This window comes from Abrus precatorius, unplaced genomic scaffold, assembly GCF_003935025.1.
Source record: "Abrus precatorius isolate BTA unplaced genomic scaffold, Abrus_2018 Scaffold9, whole genome shotgun sequence".
Lineage (NCBI taxonomy): Eukaryota > Viridiplantae > Streptophyta > Magnoliopsida > Fabales > Fabaceae > Abrus > Abrus precatorius.
Window position 1 is genome coordinate 27,035,818 of NW_020874439.1, and position 20,061 is coordinate 27,055,878.

At 31.6% G+C, this 20,061-nt stretch overlaps 1 protein-coding gene across 1 annotated transcript; it reads right to left on the minus strand.

The window, feature by feature from the left end:
* Positions 1 to 16,508: 16,508 nt before the first annotated feature.
* Positions 16,509 to 18,582, minus strand: LOC113849123 (probable pectate lyase 18). Its single transcript, XM_027478775.1, has 4 exons — positions 18,458 to 18,582; positions 17,589 to 18,335; positions 17,095 to 17,233; positions 16,509 to 16,996 (listed from the first exon to the last, which is right to left on the minus strand). Exons 1-4 carry the CDS (start codon positions 18,568 to 18,570, stop codon positions 16,775 to 16,777), a joined length of 1,221 nt encoding a protein of 406 aa, XP_027334576.1. The 5' UTR covers positions 18,571 to 18,582; the 3' UTR covers positions 16,509 to 16,774.
* Positions 18,583 to 20,061: the final 1,479 nt, after the last annotated feature.

Genomic DNA, 20,061 nt, shown 5'->3' on the forward strand with positions numbered 1-20,061 from the left:
GCTTGGAAGACAAAATTTGTGAGGGGAGCGTTTCTTAGTGAATTTAGCGTGTGAGACTTCGATCCGAGGTAAGGGGGGACTCTACCCTATCTCAATGTATTATAATTCTTGTGTGTTTTGTTGATTAATGTAATGTGACTGAAATAGAGAGTAGGAATTGTGTGATTGATGAAAATTATTGTGTAATGTGATGTGTGCTGGAATAGTTAGACCCTGTGTGGGTAATTGTGTGTGATGAATTGCCTTTGATTGGCAAATTTATGTTGTTATGAATAAATGAAGGCTATGTGCCGTATATTGTGAACAAATGTGGGCCCGAGGACCATGTAATATAGATGAATATTGGCCATGTGTCGTGTAATGTGATTGTGCCGTGTATTTGAATGCAATGTGGGCTATGTGTCGTGTGTGAGCATGATTATTGCATGCGTGAATGGAATATGTATGTGAATAGGGCGTGTAGCGCCGTTGTAATGTGTTGTGAATGGTTCAGCGATATACTGGGGGTGTGGGAGATGAGGACGGTAGAAATACCTTAGGGAATAGGGAGTGGTGATGACACCGACTGTGGAACGGGTGCACCACGAGTCATACACTCTCTTCCTGACTAGACCTCTGACCATTACCTTTATTAAGTGACCCGTGACTGCCCACGTGGTATCTGTGAGGCGGGGGTAACCGGCGTCCATTCATGGTGTAAATTCGTGATCACAGTACTATAGTGAGCATGGATTTGTGATTTGTACTAGTGGATGTGAATTGCTGCCTGTGATTGTGGTTGTGTAATGTGTTGGAAATGTGCTGGAGTTGAGACTCTATGATTGATTGTGTTTTGGTAGCGTTGAGTACTCACCCTTACATTCATTTTTTAGGTAATCAAGACGATCAGCACCGGGCTCAGTGAAGAGGTGGATGGAACTGCTATAGGACTTAGAATATTATTTTAAAAATTGTTGTACTTGAATAAGTCCTGTAACAACTGTTTGGTGTAATTTGTAAACCTTTTCTTTATTTGAAATGCTTAATGAACTTGGATTAAAAATGAAAATTTTATTATATTCAAAAATTTGCAAAATTCCTTATTTATTGAAATTAAAATTAAGGTGTTACAGATTCTCTCTTGTATCAATGAAAAATGTACGGATGGTTCTTCGTTCACCATTCCTACATAAAATAAAATTGGTCTAGTTAATAAGGATAAATATGTAAAAAGAAAAAGAAAAATAAATTTTGTCTTCTCAAGTATACATGAACAAATTAAATCAAAATTTAACTTTTGATGATCTTGAGAAATTTTCATATTGACACATGTATATGAACCATCCCACCTAGTAATTTTTCACTTGTTTGAATTTTTCAACAATAAAGCTCTCACTCTCCATGGACAACCAATGCTATGGTTTAAGCATTTAATATACAAACATGTTGGTTTAGACTCAACTACAAAATAACTTTGATGAATCTTCATTGACTAATGTTTTAATGCATTCTTCACATCTTCTTTACTATCAAATAACAAGCCAATGAATAAAAGATCTCCTTGAACCCATGAATTGACTTCTTGACAATGTTCTTCATTCATTTCTTGATCAGGATATTCCCAATTAATATATTTATATTATGGAGTAACATGCAGAAAAGAATTACAGTATTCCCTGCATTATATTTTGCAAAAATCTTTGGCATTAATATTTAAATAAGTAACTTAAAACAACTAATTTTTAAAATTGTTCCACATTACCTCATACATTTTTAGTTACTTGTATATTTAAGTTAGAATGAAACTCGCCTTCAACATCAATAGAAGAACTGCCCAACAAATTTCTGCTTCATCATCTCCATCACTATAACTTTTATAATCTGAGTCTTCATTATCTTCATCAACATTATTTCTAACTCCTCTATTGCAACAAATTTATCAATTTTAATTCCAACAATTACATATATTACTAAAAGATATTACAACATAATTATTTTTACCTCCACTATTATCATGACTGACAACAATCTCATCGTTTTGTTGTGAAAGTGATAAATTTAAATTCATCATCTGCAAGGGCACAGATGAACTTCCACCAATAGCAATATCTACTTATAACTTAATAACATTTCTACTAGATTGTTGTTGAAATCCACTTATCATGCAATCAATATTTTCATCATCACATATATCTAAAGTTATATACTGTCTAATACTTTCATCAATCAAAAAATAAGAAATTAATCTAGAAATAACTTGATTCGGATTGAAATTAAGTTTCAAATGCATTTTTCTTTTCAATGCTTCAAAACTTATTCATTGCTTTATTTGAATTACTTTCTTACTTCCTTCAAAGCTCATTCCTTCATAGATTTTACCATTCCAATATATAATAATAACAATTCCACTCATCCTGCATTTTTACAAATAAACTTTAATTAATATTTAATTTTTAGCAAAATAAAATTTAAAAATACAATGCCCATTCATTTATTCAATAATTTATTTAATTATAAATAACTAAATTCATAATTAAAATTTAAATTGAAATAATAAATCATAAATTTATTAAATTATAGCAAAAATTTAAAACAATTTTGCAATCACTCTTGTGAAATTAATCAGAACGAGACATGTATCGTCGTGAGTAATTTTGCTTTTCTCTTTGTGAAAGTTGATAATATTTTGCTAACTGTTTTGGCGAAACTCTTTGTCACGTTAGCAAAGTCACCCTAGACAAGAAAATAATTTCAAAATCACTATATTTTGATAAATAGTTTTTTAAATTACAATATTCAAATAAAAAAGTTTGAGGCTTTTTTTTATTCTTTTTAATTTAAAAATTATAATTTTTTTATAAAATTATAGAAATATGAAAAAATTTTGAAAATTGCAAATAGGAATTTTTATTAAAATTATTAATAATATTTTTTAGTACATTTAAAATATTTTATTATAATTTTAAAAATTATTGTCCATGTTCTTTGCTTTTTAATTTTTTAAAAAATTGTTATTGATAATTTTTTATATTTTATATTTTCATGGTTTCTTAAAATATATTATATTTTTATAGATATTATTTCATATATATATATATATATATATATATATATATATAATTAATCCTCATATTTATTATACGTGCTTTGATAGAAAAGGCGAAAAAAAAATTCACTTTAATCTATTTATTATTTATTTTCTCTTTTCTTTTTTAAGGTTTATTTATTATCTGTACGATTAATCTTTAAGATCTGTTTAAACTTAATATTTAATCATCTGCCCTGTTTAAGTGAATAAAAGAGAAACAAATTCGTGATCTTAATTTTACCCCCATTATTTAGAGTTTTCTATATCTATATAGAAACAATAGATAGGAAAGTTTGAGTTGAGTCATGCCAACTTCATATTTATATTATATTATATTATACTATTCTATACTAATAATAAAATGAAATAGAGCGATTTAATAATAATAATAAAAAGCTATTGACAATGAAAAATGATTTCACAGTACTTTATTTTAATAATTAATTAAAAAAATGCTCACTTGTTCAAAACAACATTGTTATTTATATAAAAACTCTTTAAAGCATATTTTAAACTCTTTTTTCAATTTTTTTAGCACATTATTTATTTTATTTATATTTCTCTCTTTTTATATTATTTTTCTTACATAAAATAAAATATTTGATATTTTTTATAATTATGAGATTTACTTTATGATCGACAATATTTGTAGGATAATTCTTAAACGAAAGCACTTTTAAAAATTAAATTTTCCATTATATTAAGTATTTTTATATTTAATTTTAATTTTAATGATTTATTTTTTATTTATTTAACATAATAGAATTTTTTTATTGATAATTAAAATATTTATGTTTAAATTTTATTAAATTTAATCATATAATATATTTTAATTGTATATTAAAAATATTTAATTTAATAATACCTATACAGTTAAAAGATTACAAAAATCGATGGTTATTATAAAAATGACAAAATTACATTTTTCTTCCTGTAACTTTAGCGTAAAATTTACTTTTGCCCTCTAACTATTTTTTTAATTTATTTTCGTCATTGAAGTATTTTTTTTTTCTCACATTAATCCTTTCTATTAGTTTTGTTACATAACTTAAGAAAATCCTCCTACGTGGTGCTGAGATGACATTAACGATATTTATTTAATCCAACCTAGATTTTTAATTTAAAAAATAATTAAAAATAGTAAAGTTGCATTGAGTTGTAACTTCTTCTCTTCTTCCTCCTCCATCAGCCCCTTTCTCTTTTCTGTAGTCCCCTTCCCCTTTCACAATCTCTCTTTCTCTTCCACACAACTTCCCTTCTCCCTCCTTACAGTCCCTCTCCCTTCTCATTCCTTCTCCTTCCTAGGAGCTCTATCTTCCTCGCAGCCTTGTCTTCTCCTTCTCGTAATCTCCCTCCCTTTCCTCCTCTACAGCTCCCCCACCCTTTTTCCCAACCTATCAACATTATCTCCTCTTTCCCATAGTCCCTCTCCCTCCCCCTTTTTCTTTTGCAGTTTTCTCCACCCCTTCCCACAACGCACCAACTTTGTCTCCTCCTTCCTGTAGCTCCCTTCCCCTCCTCTTCTTTACTACCAATATTATTTACAGCAAGAAAACATACTCATTTTACAATTGCAGTCTTGTCTCTCTTCTTCCCCCAACTAAATAGAAAATTACTTCTAAAATTTTATTCCAAACATCTATTGAATTACTTGGTTTACAAAATAAATTAGCAAAATACCAACACATGCCCAATTATTAATTATAAATTTGATTTTAAAAATGCATCTATTATGTTCCCTCTCTCTCTAAGTTTAAAGGTGCAACTTTTTACTCTATTGTTTATTGGGTTATTTCATATTTATATCAAACTCCAAATTTTATTACTTTTTATGTATAATTATTTATTTTTTTGTGAAATATGAATCTCCTGTTATTTTGTTGTTTATTTGTGTTACTGATAATGCTTCACTTGCGGGAAGAAAAAACGAAGGCTGTAGGAGGGGAAAAACAAGGTTGGTGGGTTAGAGGGAAGGGATGGCGAAGTTGCGAGAAAGTAGAGAAATAGCTACAAGGGAAAATGAAAGTTGCGGGAGGGAGAAATAAGGTTGATGGGTTGGGGAGAAAAGATGTCGAAGCTGTAAGAAAGGAGTGAGAAAGCTGTGAAAAGAGAAAAATAGGTTGTAAGAGAGGGAGGTAAAGCTGGTGAGTTAGGCATTTGGGAAGAAAGAGGCTGAGGAGTTATGAAAAAATAAAGGAAGAGAGAGAGAGAGTTGTATTTTCTAATTATTTTTTTAAATAAAAATGTCTACATATAATTAAACAAACAACATTAAGGCATTTTAGCGTCACCCAAAACGTTTCTGTTAAGTTATGTAACAGAGCTAATGGAGAGGACTAACGTGAAAAAAAAAATACTTCAAAGATGAAAATAAATGAAAAAAAAATAAAATTAAACGACAAAAATGAATTTGACTATAAAGTTAAGAGACAAAAAAAATATATAATTTTGTCTTATAAAAATATATTGTATAGATACTGAATAAAACCTCTCACTCTTTGAATTGGACTGTAGATAATCCCAATGAGCGTATGTATAGTTGTTAAAAGTAGTGGATGATTAATTGGACTCGCGGGTATATCAATTCTCTTAAGTTGCTATCACTTAAACTTGGCTTTGTCCATTTACACTTTCTATATGGCATGATTTTTTTCTGCTTCAAGAACCTCGTGATGCACGATAGCAAATAATAAAATAAATTTAATTTTATTATAAAAATGAACATAAAATTATAAAAAAAATAAAAAATAAAATATTTATTTATAAGTTTAAATTTATAATTAAAAAATTAAATCTTTTTAAATAAAAATTAAACAGAACGATTACAAAATTATAAGTTATAAAAAATAAAAAAAATTATAAATATAAACATTCACTCATATAATAATTTATAACAAATTAGACATTTATTTTATCAAGTAATTATATAATTTTTTCATGAGCAATGATCATGTAAATTTCACTTTTGATCATCTATATTTTTATCTTGAGTAAAACTATTTTTACTTTAATTTTTCACGATAATAACTCATTCATTTGACAGCGATCATAAACTTTACTTGGGACATCCCTTGATAAATTACTGTCTAGACTCAGATTCAGCGCAAACATCTGAAAACCTATGACAACTTTGATAAATTACTGTTGTTAGTATTAATTAACTACTGAAAAATATAAAAAAGTGATAGTAATTTATGCCATTTAAAATTTATAATTTGATGTTAAAAATTAAAACTAGAAATTCCAAAAGTGATAGTAATTTATAGCGGTATAAAATAAATTTAATTTTAGGAAATTCCAAAATATAGAATTGACAAGTACTTCAAATAATTGAAAACGAAATTTTGATTGTATGTGCTTGTGTCTCTATTTGCTATGAATAACAGGAGCACAATTTTGGGCTCAATGTTATACAGAAACTAGCAAGGGACTCGTGCTGCACGGGTTTAATTGCAATAAAATTATATATTTAGATTTTTATAAAGATATTTATGAATTTAGTCATTAATATATGTAGATAATTTGTGTTGCTGCATACATCTAGATAATTTGATACTATAAAATAATTTATAAATAAAAGATATGTTATTTAATTTATTTATAATTCTCTTATCATTCTAGATATTGTTGCAATAAGTAAATTAAATATTGGTTAAAATTTTCCTGCAATGAAAAATTGACATGTAATGATAATAAATTTTTAGTCATTATCACTAAAAACCAAAAATATCGAATTGAAAAGAAATCACAGACTAAAAAACAAAAACAAAATTGAAAGGAAAATTTTTAATTAGAACCAAATATATATTTAAACCATTAGCAATAATAAAACATAAAAAAAAATCAATACAATTAAATCACTTGAAGTATTATTTTATATAAAAATGTAAGTAGTAAAAAATTTTGGGGGAGCAGGTAAGCTCTGTGTAAATTATTAGTATTCTAAATTTTATAAAATATTATTACTTAATTTGTTATATATCATTCATCTGTTATATTGGTTAAAATTTTATTTTTTTTACTATCCTCTATTCAATAAGTATTGATTATTAAGAATAGAGTTATAAAAACATTAAATTTTCATTAATTTTATAAAATAACAATAAAAAATAGTAAAGAAAAACTAAAATATCAACAACAAAAAAAAGGAATATAAGTTATTGTATCATCGGCTTTAGCGGTGGAGAAAATAGACACGAGTTGGTCCATATCAGGTTTCAAGCAAACGAATCATTTTTCTATTTGGGCTACAAAATTGAATTTTTAGTTTAGTCTAAACTTGCATTATATATTTAAATATATTGAACCGGTTCAAATTCGATAAAAATATCTTATATTTTATTAGAGTTAATTTGTACGTCAAAGTCAACTCAGTTGCATCCGAGACTAATAAAATAAAAGTTCCAACTCACGACCAAAAAAGAGATGACCCACACAAGAGCCCAAGAAAAATCCCTACTTGATCCACACAAAATAATGCAACCCATAGTCATTCATCACCAGTTGTACACTGTTCAATAAAGGTCAGTGGAATCAAATTTTTCTTTAATGTAATGTGAAATTTTATTGGATTTCAGCATGTGTGAAGGTTTATATGTTATATGTTAGTCCAGGTAAGTTTATTTTTAATAATCAATTTCCATAACATTCCTTATTCATTTCGTAGGTAATTAAGTACTTTAACTTAGCGTTAAAAAATGATATTAACATTTCTTCAAGAAGGGATCCACCCTGGAAATTGAGAGGCATACAATGCGTTCCTTGAGTATTATAAATAAAACAAAACAAGGACAATTGAAAGAATTCTCATTGTCTTTTATCGTAAATTTGTATTTCTAGTACCCATGTTTTTATGTTTTCCAACTCACCCATTTGAATAATTTTCATCTCTTGCACATTTTGCAAAAGTAATCCATACCTCCTTACCATGGCTATGAATAGAACAACATTGATTGATGGCTAAAAATAGTTGACTTCACCTATGCTAATTGTGTGCCTTTGCAAGTCGCACAAACCCGATGGGCAAGTTGAGCAAAAGTAAACCCTTATTGAAGAAGCCAGCAAGTTGAGCATGAGAAAGAAGTGGTAATAAGTGCATGAGTCCTGACTGTAGCTTCTTCTTAACCTTCAGATGTTTAGTTCTCTCATGGAAAACAGAGTTATGTGCAATGTGAATAGTGCTTTGATTATCATAGAACAAAACATGGGACTTGGAGTCTTGAAGTAGATAGTGGAGCTATTGTAATTCACAAGTTGCAGTGGCAAGGGCCATGTACTCGGCTTCTGCAGTGGAATGGGCAACTGTAGATTGTTTCTTTGGTTTCCAGCTTACTAAAGAAGATCTAAGAAAAAATAGTAGCCTGAGATGGACCTGCGTGTATCTGGGCATCCTCCCCAATTAGTATCAACAAAACCACGAAGTTACAGAGTATTATTTCTAGGAAAAAATAGACCTAGGCCTGGTGCATTTTTAGGTATCGAAGAATTCTAATGGCAGTTTGGTGGTGTGTTTGAGTGGGACAATTAAGGTATTGGTTGATCTGTTAAGTAGCAAAAGTGATATAAGGCCTTGTCTTTGTTAAATAGAGTAGTCTTCCAGCTAGCTTTCTATAGGCAATGACATCTGAGAATAGTACTCTTTTATCTTACTGCAAGTTTATTCCTAGATTCAAGGGGGTGATAACTAGTTTTTAGTTAATCAGAGAGGTGTCTTCCAAGAGATCAAGGCAATATTTCCTTTGAGAAACATAAATTCCTTGTGAAGAGTGCACAATATCTAGGCCCAAAAAATATTTCAGAATCCCAAGGTCTTTAATCCCAAATACCTTATGTAATTGTTGTAAGATTGGTGTAATCATATGTATTTATTATTATGTCTATTGATTAGACTTGTGTAAACTTGAACTATATGAATTGTTTATATGTTGGAATATGGAATATAAAAGTTGTGTAACTGCCAAATGAGGAGTAGGGTGGTTGTTGTACTGTGTAATGATGTTGTTGAATGTAAAGTACAACGTGAACTGGAGAATGATTATTAAGTGTACTGGGTGTCTAGATAATTTAAGAAGTATGGTTAAGAGTTGGTAGTATTTAACTTGGGAGAGAAATTTTGAGTCTGGGTGCAGGGTGTCTCGCTCAAGCGAGAGCAGATAGGATTGCCTCAGCTGTAATCTTGCCCAGGCAAGAAGGAATCTTGCTCAGGCGAGAGGTGACCTCCCTCAAGGGAGAGGTGCTCGCTCAAGCGAAGAGTCATAGGAGTAATATGTAGCTCTGTGGACGCAATCTCGTCTAAGCAAAAATGTTGCTCGCCCAGGCGAGATGTAGCTCTCTCAAACGACGTATTGCTCGCCCAAACAAGAATATAAGAGATATTAGATATTCCACTGTCTGATTTTCTCGCCCAGGCGATGGTTAGCTTGCCCAGGGGAGAAACAGATCTCGCTCGCTTAAGCAAGAAAACGCAGGCTGAAGGGGTATTTAAGGGGGCCTCAGCATCCAGAAATTTCATTTTCTCACCAGACAACTCCTCTCTCTCATTTTCTCTCTATTCTCTCACTTTTCTCCTTAGAGAAAACCTTCTCGAAGCTAAATTCCTTCCCAATCATAGCGAGATCTTCGATCTCATCGAAATCTAGGTGAATTCTTGGAGCTTAGTTTTTGGTTCTTACTTTGTTCCTTGTCTCTATTTTTCAAGAGACTTATACCGTGTTGTTTTGAGTAGATCTGAATCATTCAAGCCGTATTTCATACATAAACACTAGATCTATCTCTGCAGAACTCACTAGAAGTACGATTTTGGAACTTATTATAGGTAAGGAGAGCTTATCTGATATGATCTAGTTCATTTAGTAGAGGCTGAGAGATTTATATAAATGATTTCGTTCTAGCTGAAAATAGTGAGCTGTATAAGTTAACCTTGGAATAGAACCCAGAGCCTGCATAATGTGTTGGAATGCTGTGAAATATGAGCCAAAGATGTGAAAATATGTTGAAATATTTAATTAATATTTTGAGCTGCTTAGTTTCACTGTGTGCTATATATTGAAATGTTGGGTTTTGCTGCAAATATATATATATAAGGCTGAGTTGTTAAAGCTGGATGAAATTGTGTGTTTTGTTATACTGCTGAAGCTAAAAATAAAAATTTGCTATGTTGTAATATGTTAATTCTACTGTACTACATCATAATCATTCTAGAGCTGATTAGGATGCTGAGTTGTGCTGTGTCTAGATCTAGATACTGGGATGGGTCACTCTCAGACCGAAAAATAATTCTTCTGGATTACTTAGGCTATGAAACCAGATAGAAACTGAATCACTGCATTTGCATTAGATGGGCTGAGAATCAGATGAACATACTGCATTATTTGATTAAAATTGTGTAAGTTGTGTGCTGATTGTTATGGATAATATGAGTTATTTAAACAATTGTCTCTATATTCATTTATATTTCACTATTAAGATTGTCAATTTTTTAAACTCACCTTGCATTGTCTTTGTGTTGGTTTGTGTGTTGCGATGATCGAACGGTAGTACGTGAGCAGAAGGTACAGGTAATGCGTCTACTTCTAAAGCTGGAAAGTCTAGCTAAGGGACGACGAAGTTGACATTTTAAAAAATTATAGTGTCAATTCCTCTTGTCAGTCTAGGATATAGAAATAGCGCTGGACTATTTTGCTTTATTTTGCATGGAATGTAATTATTATTTGAAGAATTTATATTTTGAACTCTTTGTTGAATAGCGTTGTAAATGTATAAATGTATGTAAATTTTAGTATTGTATAAAAATGTCTTTGAGGCCTATTATTTTGTTAAATTGGATGTTAAAATTTTAATTTCTTTAAAATTTAGACTCTTTTACTTATGTAAATATTATCTTATAAATGAATAAGTGAATTAGAAATGGAAATTTAGGATGTCATTGATTCTATATAAAAAAAGGTCGTGACAATTGTCGCTTGATAGATCCAAATTCATCTAGGGAGGTATCAAAGAACAGAATGTCATCAACATAAATTGGCAAACCAGTGAAGCCAGAATCAAAAAACCTTAAGAACAAGGTATGATCTGCAGTAGCTTGATGGAATCCCAAAGTCAAGAAGAGGAAGGAAGAGAGTCTTTCAAACTACTATCTGCTGGCTTGCTTAAATCCATAAAGTGACTTGGTCAACTTACAAACTTTATTTGAATAAGGAGTGGTCATACCTTGTGGAAGAGTCATGTATACATCCTCCTTCAATTCCCTATGCAAAAAAGCATTATTGATATCCAATTGGTGTAAGTTCCAGCTGTGTACAGAGGCAAGGGCTAAGATAACTCTAATTGTTATAAGTTTTGCCACTGGTGGGAATGTGTCAAAGTAGTCAAGCCCCTCAATTTGATTGTAACCTTTGGCAACTAATGTTGCGTTAAATCTGTCAATGGTTCCATCAGAATTTCTCTTGATCTTGTATACCCATTTGCTGCCAATAGGAGTCACCCCTGGTGAGAAATTAACAATAGTCCAAGTATCATTGAGCTTAAGAGCTTGGATTTCACTCTCCATGGCTTTCTTCCAACAATATTTTTTACTAGCTTCAAGAAAAGACTTAGGTTCCTTTAAGTTAGTGATATTCATACAAAATGCAGCAAAATTTGGTGATAAATTAGAGAGGGAGTAGAAAGATGAGATTGGATAGAGACTACCTTTATTGGTCACCTAAGATGATAAGATTGAGTTGCATTGAAAGTCCTATAAGTATGTAGGTTTTAATCTGTGTGATCTTCTTAGTCTTTGTGGAGAATTTGAGGTAGTAGGGTGAAAATGTGGAATGACAAGTGGTTGAGTCGTTAGTAGGAAACTTTGTTCAGTGTGTGGCATAGGTATGTTTGTTGTAGGGTCAGGTTGGTTCAGACTAGAATCCTGATCAGAAATTGTATGTGGCATGTTATTCTGATAAGGAAAAGTGAATTCTTCAAAAACAACATTTCTAGAAACATGTAATGTCTTTGTACTCAATTCATATAATAAGAATCCCTTTGTACCTAACTTATAGCCTTCAAAGACACACTTCTTTGCTCTTGGATCAAATTTACCTCTATGTGAGTTTATTGTGGATAAATAACATAAACACCCAAAAACTTTTAAAAGGCTTAGATCTGGTTTTTGATGAAACAGAATTTCATAAGGTGATTTAAAATTAGTGATAGGAAATGGCACAGTTAGGCCCCAAAAATGTTTAGGTAAATTTGCTTGAAAGAGAAGAGCTCTAGCTATGTTGAGAAGAATTTGATGTCTTCTCTCAACTCTAGCATTCTGTTAAGGTGTCTCAACACAGCTTGTTTGATGTATGATTCCAAATTCACAATAGAATGACTTCATAAAAAACTCAGTGCCATTAACTAACCTAATGTTCTTAATTTTTCTTTCAAATTGGGTTTCAATAATTTTAGTAAAATTTCTTATATGATTTTTTGTTTCTAATTTATGTTTCAACAAGATCACCAAGTGTATGTACTATGATTATCCACAATTGTAAGAAAGAATTGATATTTATGGATAGTATAAACATTATATGGTCCCCATACATCTACATAAATTAGATCAAAAGGCTTATTAGCCCTGCTCATGCTATCATAATAAGTTAATTTTTTTTGCTTTGTAAAATGACAGGTCTCACAAATTAAATTCTTATTATATGTCTATAAAAAGGGGCACAAAGCACACAACATATTCATTCTAGAATTCGAGACATGCCCTAATGGTTGGATAACCTGCTTCTTATAGCACACCTCAATAGTATATCTTGCCTTTCCACAGTAACTAATATTTTTAGATTGGATCTTCCATTAGAAAAGTTTGGAGAATTACCTGTACCTCTTCAATATGGCCTTTTCCATTCTGCAGCATTTGCAAAAACCTGCATATCACTATCATTACTTGAATTGCTCAACTTCTTTTCTTGTTGAATCACTAGGAAAAAAACTTTGCTCAGATCTAGAAATGGCTCCATCATAAGAATCTATGACTTTACTACATTAAACTCATCTCCAAATCCACTAAGAAATTTCAAAATGCAATCCTCATCTCTAATAGTTTACCATTTTTTCTAGTATCACACACACATTTTACAGTACAGATACAATGTGGAAGAGGTCTAACAATTTCAATCTTATCCCATAATGAAGTCATCTCAGTGAAATAACTAGTGACAGAATTAGTACCTTGCTTTAGTGAGTTCAATTCTTGCTGTAACTCAAAAACACGGATTCTATTACCTTGAGCAGACCTATCCTTCAATAGTTTCCATGCTACTGATGCTACCTCTAAGTAGACAATGCTCTGAGTAATTGTTAGCTCTAGCGAGTTGAAAATCCAGGATAGGACAAGGTTATTGCACCTTTCTCATGCCTCAAAACTTGGATTGAAGGTGGATGGCATTGGCAGCATGCCATTAACGAACTTGTACTTGTTTTTAAAAATGAGAGATCTCTTCATAGCTCTAGCCCAGCTATGATAATTCCTTTCAGACAGTAATAGTGTGGCTAATACAAGATAGGGATTCTCATCAAAATAGATGTAATATTCACTCAAGGGATTCAAAGCAGGGTCTTGCATTGGAGGAGGAGGTGGTGGATTTTCACCTCCACCACTAGAATTTCCTCGTGCCATGGAGGAAGAAAATGGCTACTCAATTTTACCTTTTTGAATTAATGAACCAGAGGTACAACCCTTCACATAGACATGTATGTGTAATGGAAGGAGGAAAAGCGAAAAATAACAAAAAGTTCAAAAAGGAATGCTGATGGAAAAGAAAAACAGAATACACACAATGGAAGGTAAACAAAAGATGCTAACAGAAAAAAAATTGAAAGAATGTGTGGTGCGCGCATATCATGAGGTATTAGCTTGTCGATGTGTGGAAATTAGTTTGTAAAGCTGGTGCCCTTAGTGATGTGATATGTTTGATAATGTTGCATTACTAAACACTACCATCTCCCATCAATTTTCTCCCTTACCCAAAAATTGCCTTTGCAGAACCATTTTCTCCTAAACCTTTAGGCACGTGAGAAGGGTTCCAAGCATAAAACGAATGAAGTGAATGACTTGGTTACTTGTAAGCTTTGGAAATAGAAGAGATGAATTGCGCAAATTAAAAAAAGAAGAACGGGGTTCAATCTTCTTAGAGAGGATTTACAAATTTTTAAATTATTAATATTTTTAAATATATCCTTTTTAGAGCTTATGGGATATAAAATTTCCATAAAATTGTCAACTTGATAAATCACTATTGACATTTATTATTTATATATAAATGTTTTGTATTATTATTAAATTATTAATTAAATACACTTTATTGGTCCATATAAAAAGGTGTCAAATGTTCCTTCAAAATTCCTAGTACGGAAGTAAACACCTCCTCAATAATACAATTAGTCACAATCAATTTTTCACTGTTATATTTTTAAAACTCATAATTTTTTATCTTTATGAATTAAACTCCATAAATTATTTCATTTTAGTTTACTTCTCAGAACTCGTCAATGAAACCATCTTATTTCAACTGAATGAATTTTTTATTTTTTTTTGAAGCCTAACTTCATATCCTATAAAAAAAATTATTTTTAAAATGATTATTTTTTTATTTTTGAACTGTTAAAATGATTTTGTTTCTCAATTTTGTTTCCAATTCCTAATTGTTTAATTTTAAAAAAATGTTTCAGGCACTATATATAAAAAGTGGCTAAAAAATTTTGTTTTGATCAATGACTGAAAAATTGTTCGTAATGGTGAAAAAAATTATATTAAGTAAACTGACTCATACATAAACCATAATAAATGGGCCTTTAAACTTTCATTCTTTGTGTCTGTTCAAACATAGCTGGGCCGAAACTTCTTTCATTTATCGACAAAAAACAAAAAGCTTCTTTCCTTTCGTCTCTCTATACGTCTACGCGTTTTAAAAAGGTTAAATTAGTCTACAAATCTTCGTAATTTTAATATAATTTAATAATTATTATCATTTTCAATAAGACAACGTAGGGGTACTCTAAAAAATCATAAACTGTGTTCAATGAATATGACAATAATTTTATTATTTGAAAATCACAAAAATATGTTGAAAAGAATATTGAAAAAAAAAACTAGTAGTAAATAATTGAAACCCAAACCATAGTTTAAATCTCTGGGCACAATCACAGATAGAGAAGAGTGAGGCATGTGCAGTTTTATCTTTTTCTTTGACAGGCAGTGGTCGGTTCCCACCTTCACTCTTAGTCTCTTTACCCCAAACTCATGGAAGGGATTGGTAACTTTTGAGAAAAATATTATAAAAATAATCACGATTCGCGCGCACCTCGTTGCAGGTCGAAAGAGAAAGAGAAATATTCATCAATATGGTCAATTTTCTTTTTTAAAGTATCACCATTCACCAACTGCGCTAATCTATTCAACCATAACTTTTGGCTTTCTCATTGGAGCTACAAACATTCAAACATACATGTTTCGCGCCTTCTTTCTCTCTTTCTACGCTAAATCATTTAATTAAATATATACAGTGTAATGTTAAATTTCTATTTGAACAAGAAGCGAAATTGAAAACAAAAACATAATCAATACAAACATGATACATGAACAAAGTGATACTTTTTCTTCTCAATTTCTTTTATCAACTTTTTTTTTCTCATTTTTACCTAGGATTCTATTTTCTTCCTTGAAATTCTGAATTTTTCTTTATAAGCAATTTTTATTGTTATTAGTTTTAATGGTTGAAAATTTTATTTATAGTCCAGCCATATTTCATATTTCTATAAAATAATAGTTATCTCCCCAATATCCGTTGGTAAAAAACCCAAAGTTACCATTAATATTATAAACAAGAAAAATTGCTAATCAGTACTTTAAAAATAGTAGTAAAGAATTTATAAAAAAATAATACACGTTTGTCATAATTTTTAATACATTTCTAGCATTATTTTCAACATGTTTTTTATTTATATCTTAAGAACACTAATTAACAACGCCATTATTTATAAAAAATTAAAATAAATGTCGGTATTGAACTTAATTAATAAATAGCAAATGATGTTCTAATCAGTTTGTAGTTGTACCTTCTTTTGTCCTATTAGTTAACAGTTATTTGGGTCGTTGAACTTTTTGGGACTGCTTTGATATACACCCACCATTCTAGCTTGATTGGTGGGATAAGAATATTTTCTTCTGTTTTCGATTGGATTTTCCGTTTATTGCGCTTTCATGCACTTTTTTTTTTCTTGGTCTTAGTCAACACTGCATTCTTGCGTTTGCGCATGTGTGACGTGTCGGTCATACAGAGAGAGAGAGAGAGAGAGAGAGAGTTCAACATTCAACATAGAAATATGTAATTATATCAACTCTTCTGCACTTGCTTTTCTCATAGAGCAGATTCTCAAATTTGGTTCTATGAGGTTTACAGCGGAGGTTGTAATCATGAAAAAGTACACGAAATCGAAAGGTAAAAGAAAAGGACAAATGGTCGAAACCAATGGAAAAAACTAAAGAAGAAAAGAAAAGAATGGAGGAAGGAAATCATACGAGTATATACTATATATATATATCCTACCTAAATAAATGACCATTAATTTCTAGGGTCATTCATTTTTTTACCCTTCCCTCCTTTGTTAATAATTGTTTTCTCATGAAATTAATGGACCGGCCTGCAGAGACAGTTGCTCGAGGGGTCATAATCAGCAACGAGAGCCCTTCCTACAGCTGAGTGCACCCGCACCAGTTGTTATGGTACCCACTAGTGAAGATGGCCTTGCACTTAAGCTTGAAGCTCTTGCATAACTTGATGAGGCTCCTGCTCCTGATGCTGTGAAAAATGCACCGTTTACTAATAGGTCTCCTTCTGACCTCCAATTCCACCCCTTCCATTCACTCTCTGGTGCATCCTCATGCTTTGTCACCTGCACAAATTCATATAATATAATTAAATACTTCACTATAAAAAATTAATTAAACCATAGGAAAAAATGTTTCTTTTTTGTTTAATCATTTTTAGTACCTCTTTGCTGAATCTCTCATCGGGTGCAACGAATCTGTTGCCTTGGCTATTGATGGTTGGGTTAGCACTCCCCCCTATAGCATACATTTCCCAGTGGGTATAGTCATTGTTCACCACATGAAAATATCCATGCCTACACCTGCACACATCACAAAATATGTTTCAAATTTCAGCATTTAGTGGCCCCACATAGTAATAGCTAAATTAAATTATAGTATTGACAAAGTAGTAACACAATCACTCCCATCCACATTGATTTCTAAGCCTTTCACTTTCATTCTCACTCTTTCCCTCCTTTTTTTCTTTTCCCATACCCCTTTCCTCGAGGCGTATAATAATAATAATAATAATAACAATAACAATAACAATGTTACACGAACAAAAAAAAAACACAAAGCATGTGTAGAATCATTATCATTTTACTGTTAAAGCATGTTGATTTGTTTTGCTTTGAGTTGTGAGTTTTCAAAAATGGGAACAAAAATTCACTTTACCTTGGCATCCTCTGAACCAGGCCTTCTCCAAAGTGGTTGAAAGCAATTGTGACTTGCATGTTCTTGTCTTGTGTGTAGGAATCGCTGTGACCCAAAAGCATGACCTTATCATGGTGAGTCATGTAATTGTTGGAGATAGTAATTGCGGTGGACCCATGTATAGCGTCAATTAACCCATCATTACAATTAGACAAAGAGCAATGATCCACCCAAATGTGGCTTCCACCAAAAATGGACACGCCATCACCATCCGATACGGTTCTCCACCCGTAGTGGCGTGGGGAGTCCCTCACCATAGCATTCCCACCTTGCTTACAATCATGAATATGTATCCCATGGATTATAACATTTGTCACATACTGTATAGTAATGCATGGGCCACCAGAAATGTGCACGCTAGCACCTCTTCCATCAATAGTCTTGAACGAGTTCATGATGAGCTCTTCCTTCAGCTGAATCACCATGTCTCTGGCGAATATGATCCACAATGGCTCGTCTTGAATCACCGCATAACGAAGGGTCCCTGGCTTAGGCGTCACAGGGTCATCATCGCCAGAATCAGTGACAACGTAGATTTTTCCATCTCTTCCACCAATGGCGTTTTTCCCGAACCCAATTGCACAATCTGCTAGCCTTTGCCTGTTCTTCTCCCAATTGGGGTCACACCTCCAACAATCATCAATGGGGTTCCCACTCCCACATGAGAGAAACCCCAAGTTCCTCCTAGCCATAGAGGCATTGATTTTCCTGCACAAAATAAAAAAAATTGTAAGACATTGTTATTAATGTCTCTGACATGAAGTTGCTAATGTTAGCGTATTACATCGACATTATTAAATTCAATTTAATGTGGGATTTGGCATTAGCACCTGTTTACTTCATGGGCCACCAATTGAGGGTCTTGAACAGGGGAGGAGGAAATGAGGGTTGGGGTGAGGAGAGAGAAGAGGAAGAGGATAAGAGAGAGTGAAGTGGTGGACATGTTTAATGTAAGAGGAAGGGTGAGAAGAAAGTACGTAGGAAGGGGGTGTATATAAAGGAATTAAAGAGGGGCTAATTGGCGTGATTAAACTGAACATGTAGGACCCACCTGCTTCGTGATTTCTGGTTTTACGGGTTACCAGTTGGACAGTTTTGTCCGTTAAGCAAACCCCAAATCATGGGGGAGGGGAAGCTTCAAACAATGTAAAAAGGAAGAACACAAAAACATTGTAAATAGTCAATATAAGTTTATTAATTCAATTATTCAATGTGCCTTGTATTCTACAAGTTTAAGCTTCCTCAAAACAGGGAGCATGAAATCAAGTACTGGCCACTTCAGTCAGGGCAGTCATGTGAAAATAATCCCCTCACCCTGTTTGATACGTTTTCTAGCTTAATTTTTTAACTTGACATGTATATAAGAGCTTGCAGAGAGTGTACCACTCAGGTAAGCTTGCTTCTCTTTTTAACTTAGTTGGTATAACTCATTAAAATAAATTATTTTTAGGCTACGTTAATAAACTTTGCTCGGTGGCAGTGATTGACTTACTTGCTCCTACGGGTCCATCTATTACTTTCTTTAACTAAAGAGGTATCTTGAAAAATCCTGAGCTTGATATCCATGTTCTGCATTCTTATTCGCAATCAGGAAATCGGAGAAGCCCATTCATAAACAATATACAATGCTAATTATTTTTATCTGGTATATGCAAGAACATGATTGGAATAATACACAATTGAAGAGGAAATGTACCAAGGTAAAATGATACGATGAAAAACCTACACCGACACCCAAAGGGCCTTAATCAAGGGGTGGGAAACAACCCATAGCTTTTTGTTTGCTAATGAAATTTTCATCTAATCATCTTGCCCATACATGCTTGCTGTTAAGCATATAGGTAAATAGAGAGGTTCCCATATAAAGAAAAACATTACTATTTAAGGTGCTTTCGACATGATAATTTGTAAGAATTTATATTGATAATAAGATAGGGACTCTTGAAAGGACATAAGAGAAAAAAATTTATCTAGCTTGCATATAATTTGCTTGCTCAATGATATCTTGGATTTTATGGGGTCCCGAACTCTTGCTTTCCTTGCGTGACAAAGGAAAACAATTGCGTTTAATTGTCTCTTAAAAAAAATGTTAAACTAGTTTTTTTACAGAAAAAGTTAAACTAGCTAGTTATTTTTACTCGTGGGTTGGATTTATTAGAAAGGAAACAGTTTTAATTGATATAGATTTTTCATTTAATAAAATTCATTTAACATATATTTAAATCAATTAATTTTATTTTAGTTTACTTTTAATATATTTATCCAGACTGAAATTATTTTACGCTGACATTTAAGATTAAGAGTCGATATGTATTATGTCATTTAATAATTTTGAGTATGTTAATAACTATATAAGTTGCCAAACTCAATATTAATTGAAGTAACGACGTATTATTAAATATAAAGCATCGAAATAAAATTTAAGAGTTTTTTT

Bases quoted from the DNA above. Each gene is read 5' to 3' on its own strand.
- LOC113849123 (XM_027478775.1), bottom strand. From the start codon at position 18,570: ATGTCCACCACTTCACTCTCTCTTATCCTCTTCCTCTTCTCTCTCCTC. The intron at 17,234-17,588 runs GTAAAGTGAATT...TGATGTGTGCAG, and splicing joins CTGGTTCAGAGGATGCCAAG to GTGTAGGCATGGATATTTTC. The intron at 16,997-17,094 runs GTACTAAAAATG...GAATTTGTGCAG, and splicing joins ATGAGAGATTCAGCAAAGAG to GTGACAAAGCATGAGGATGC.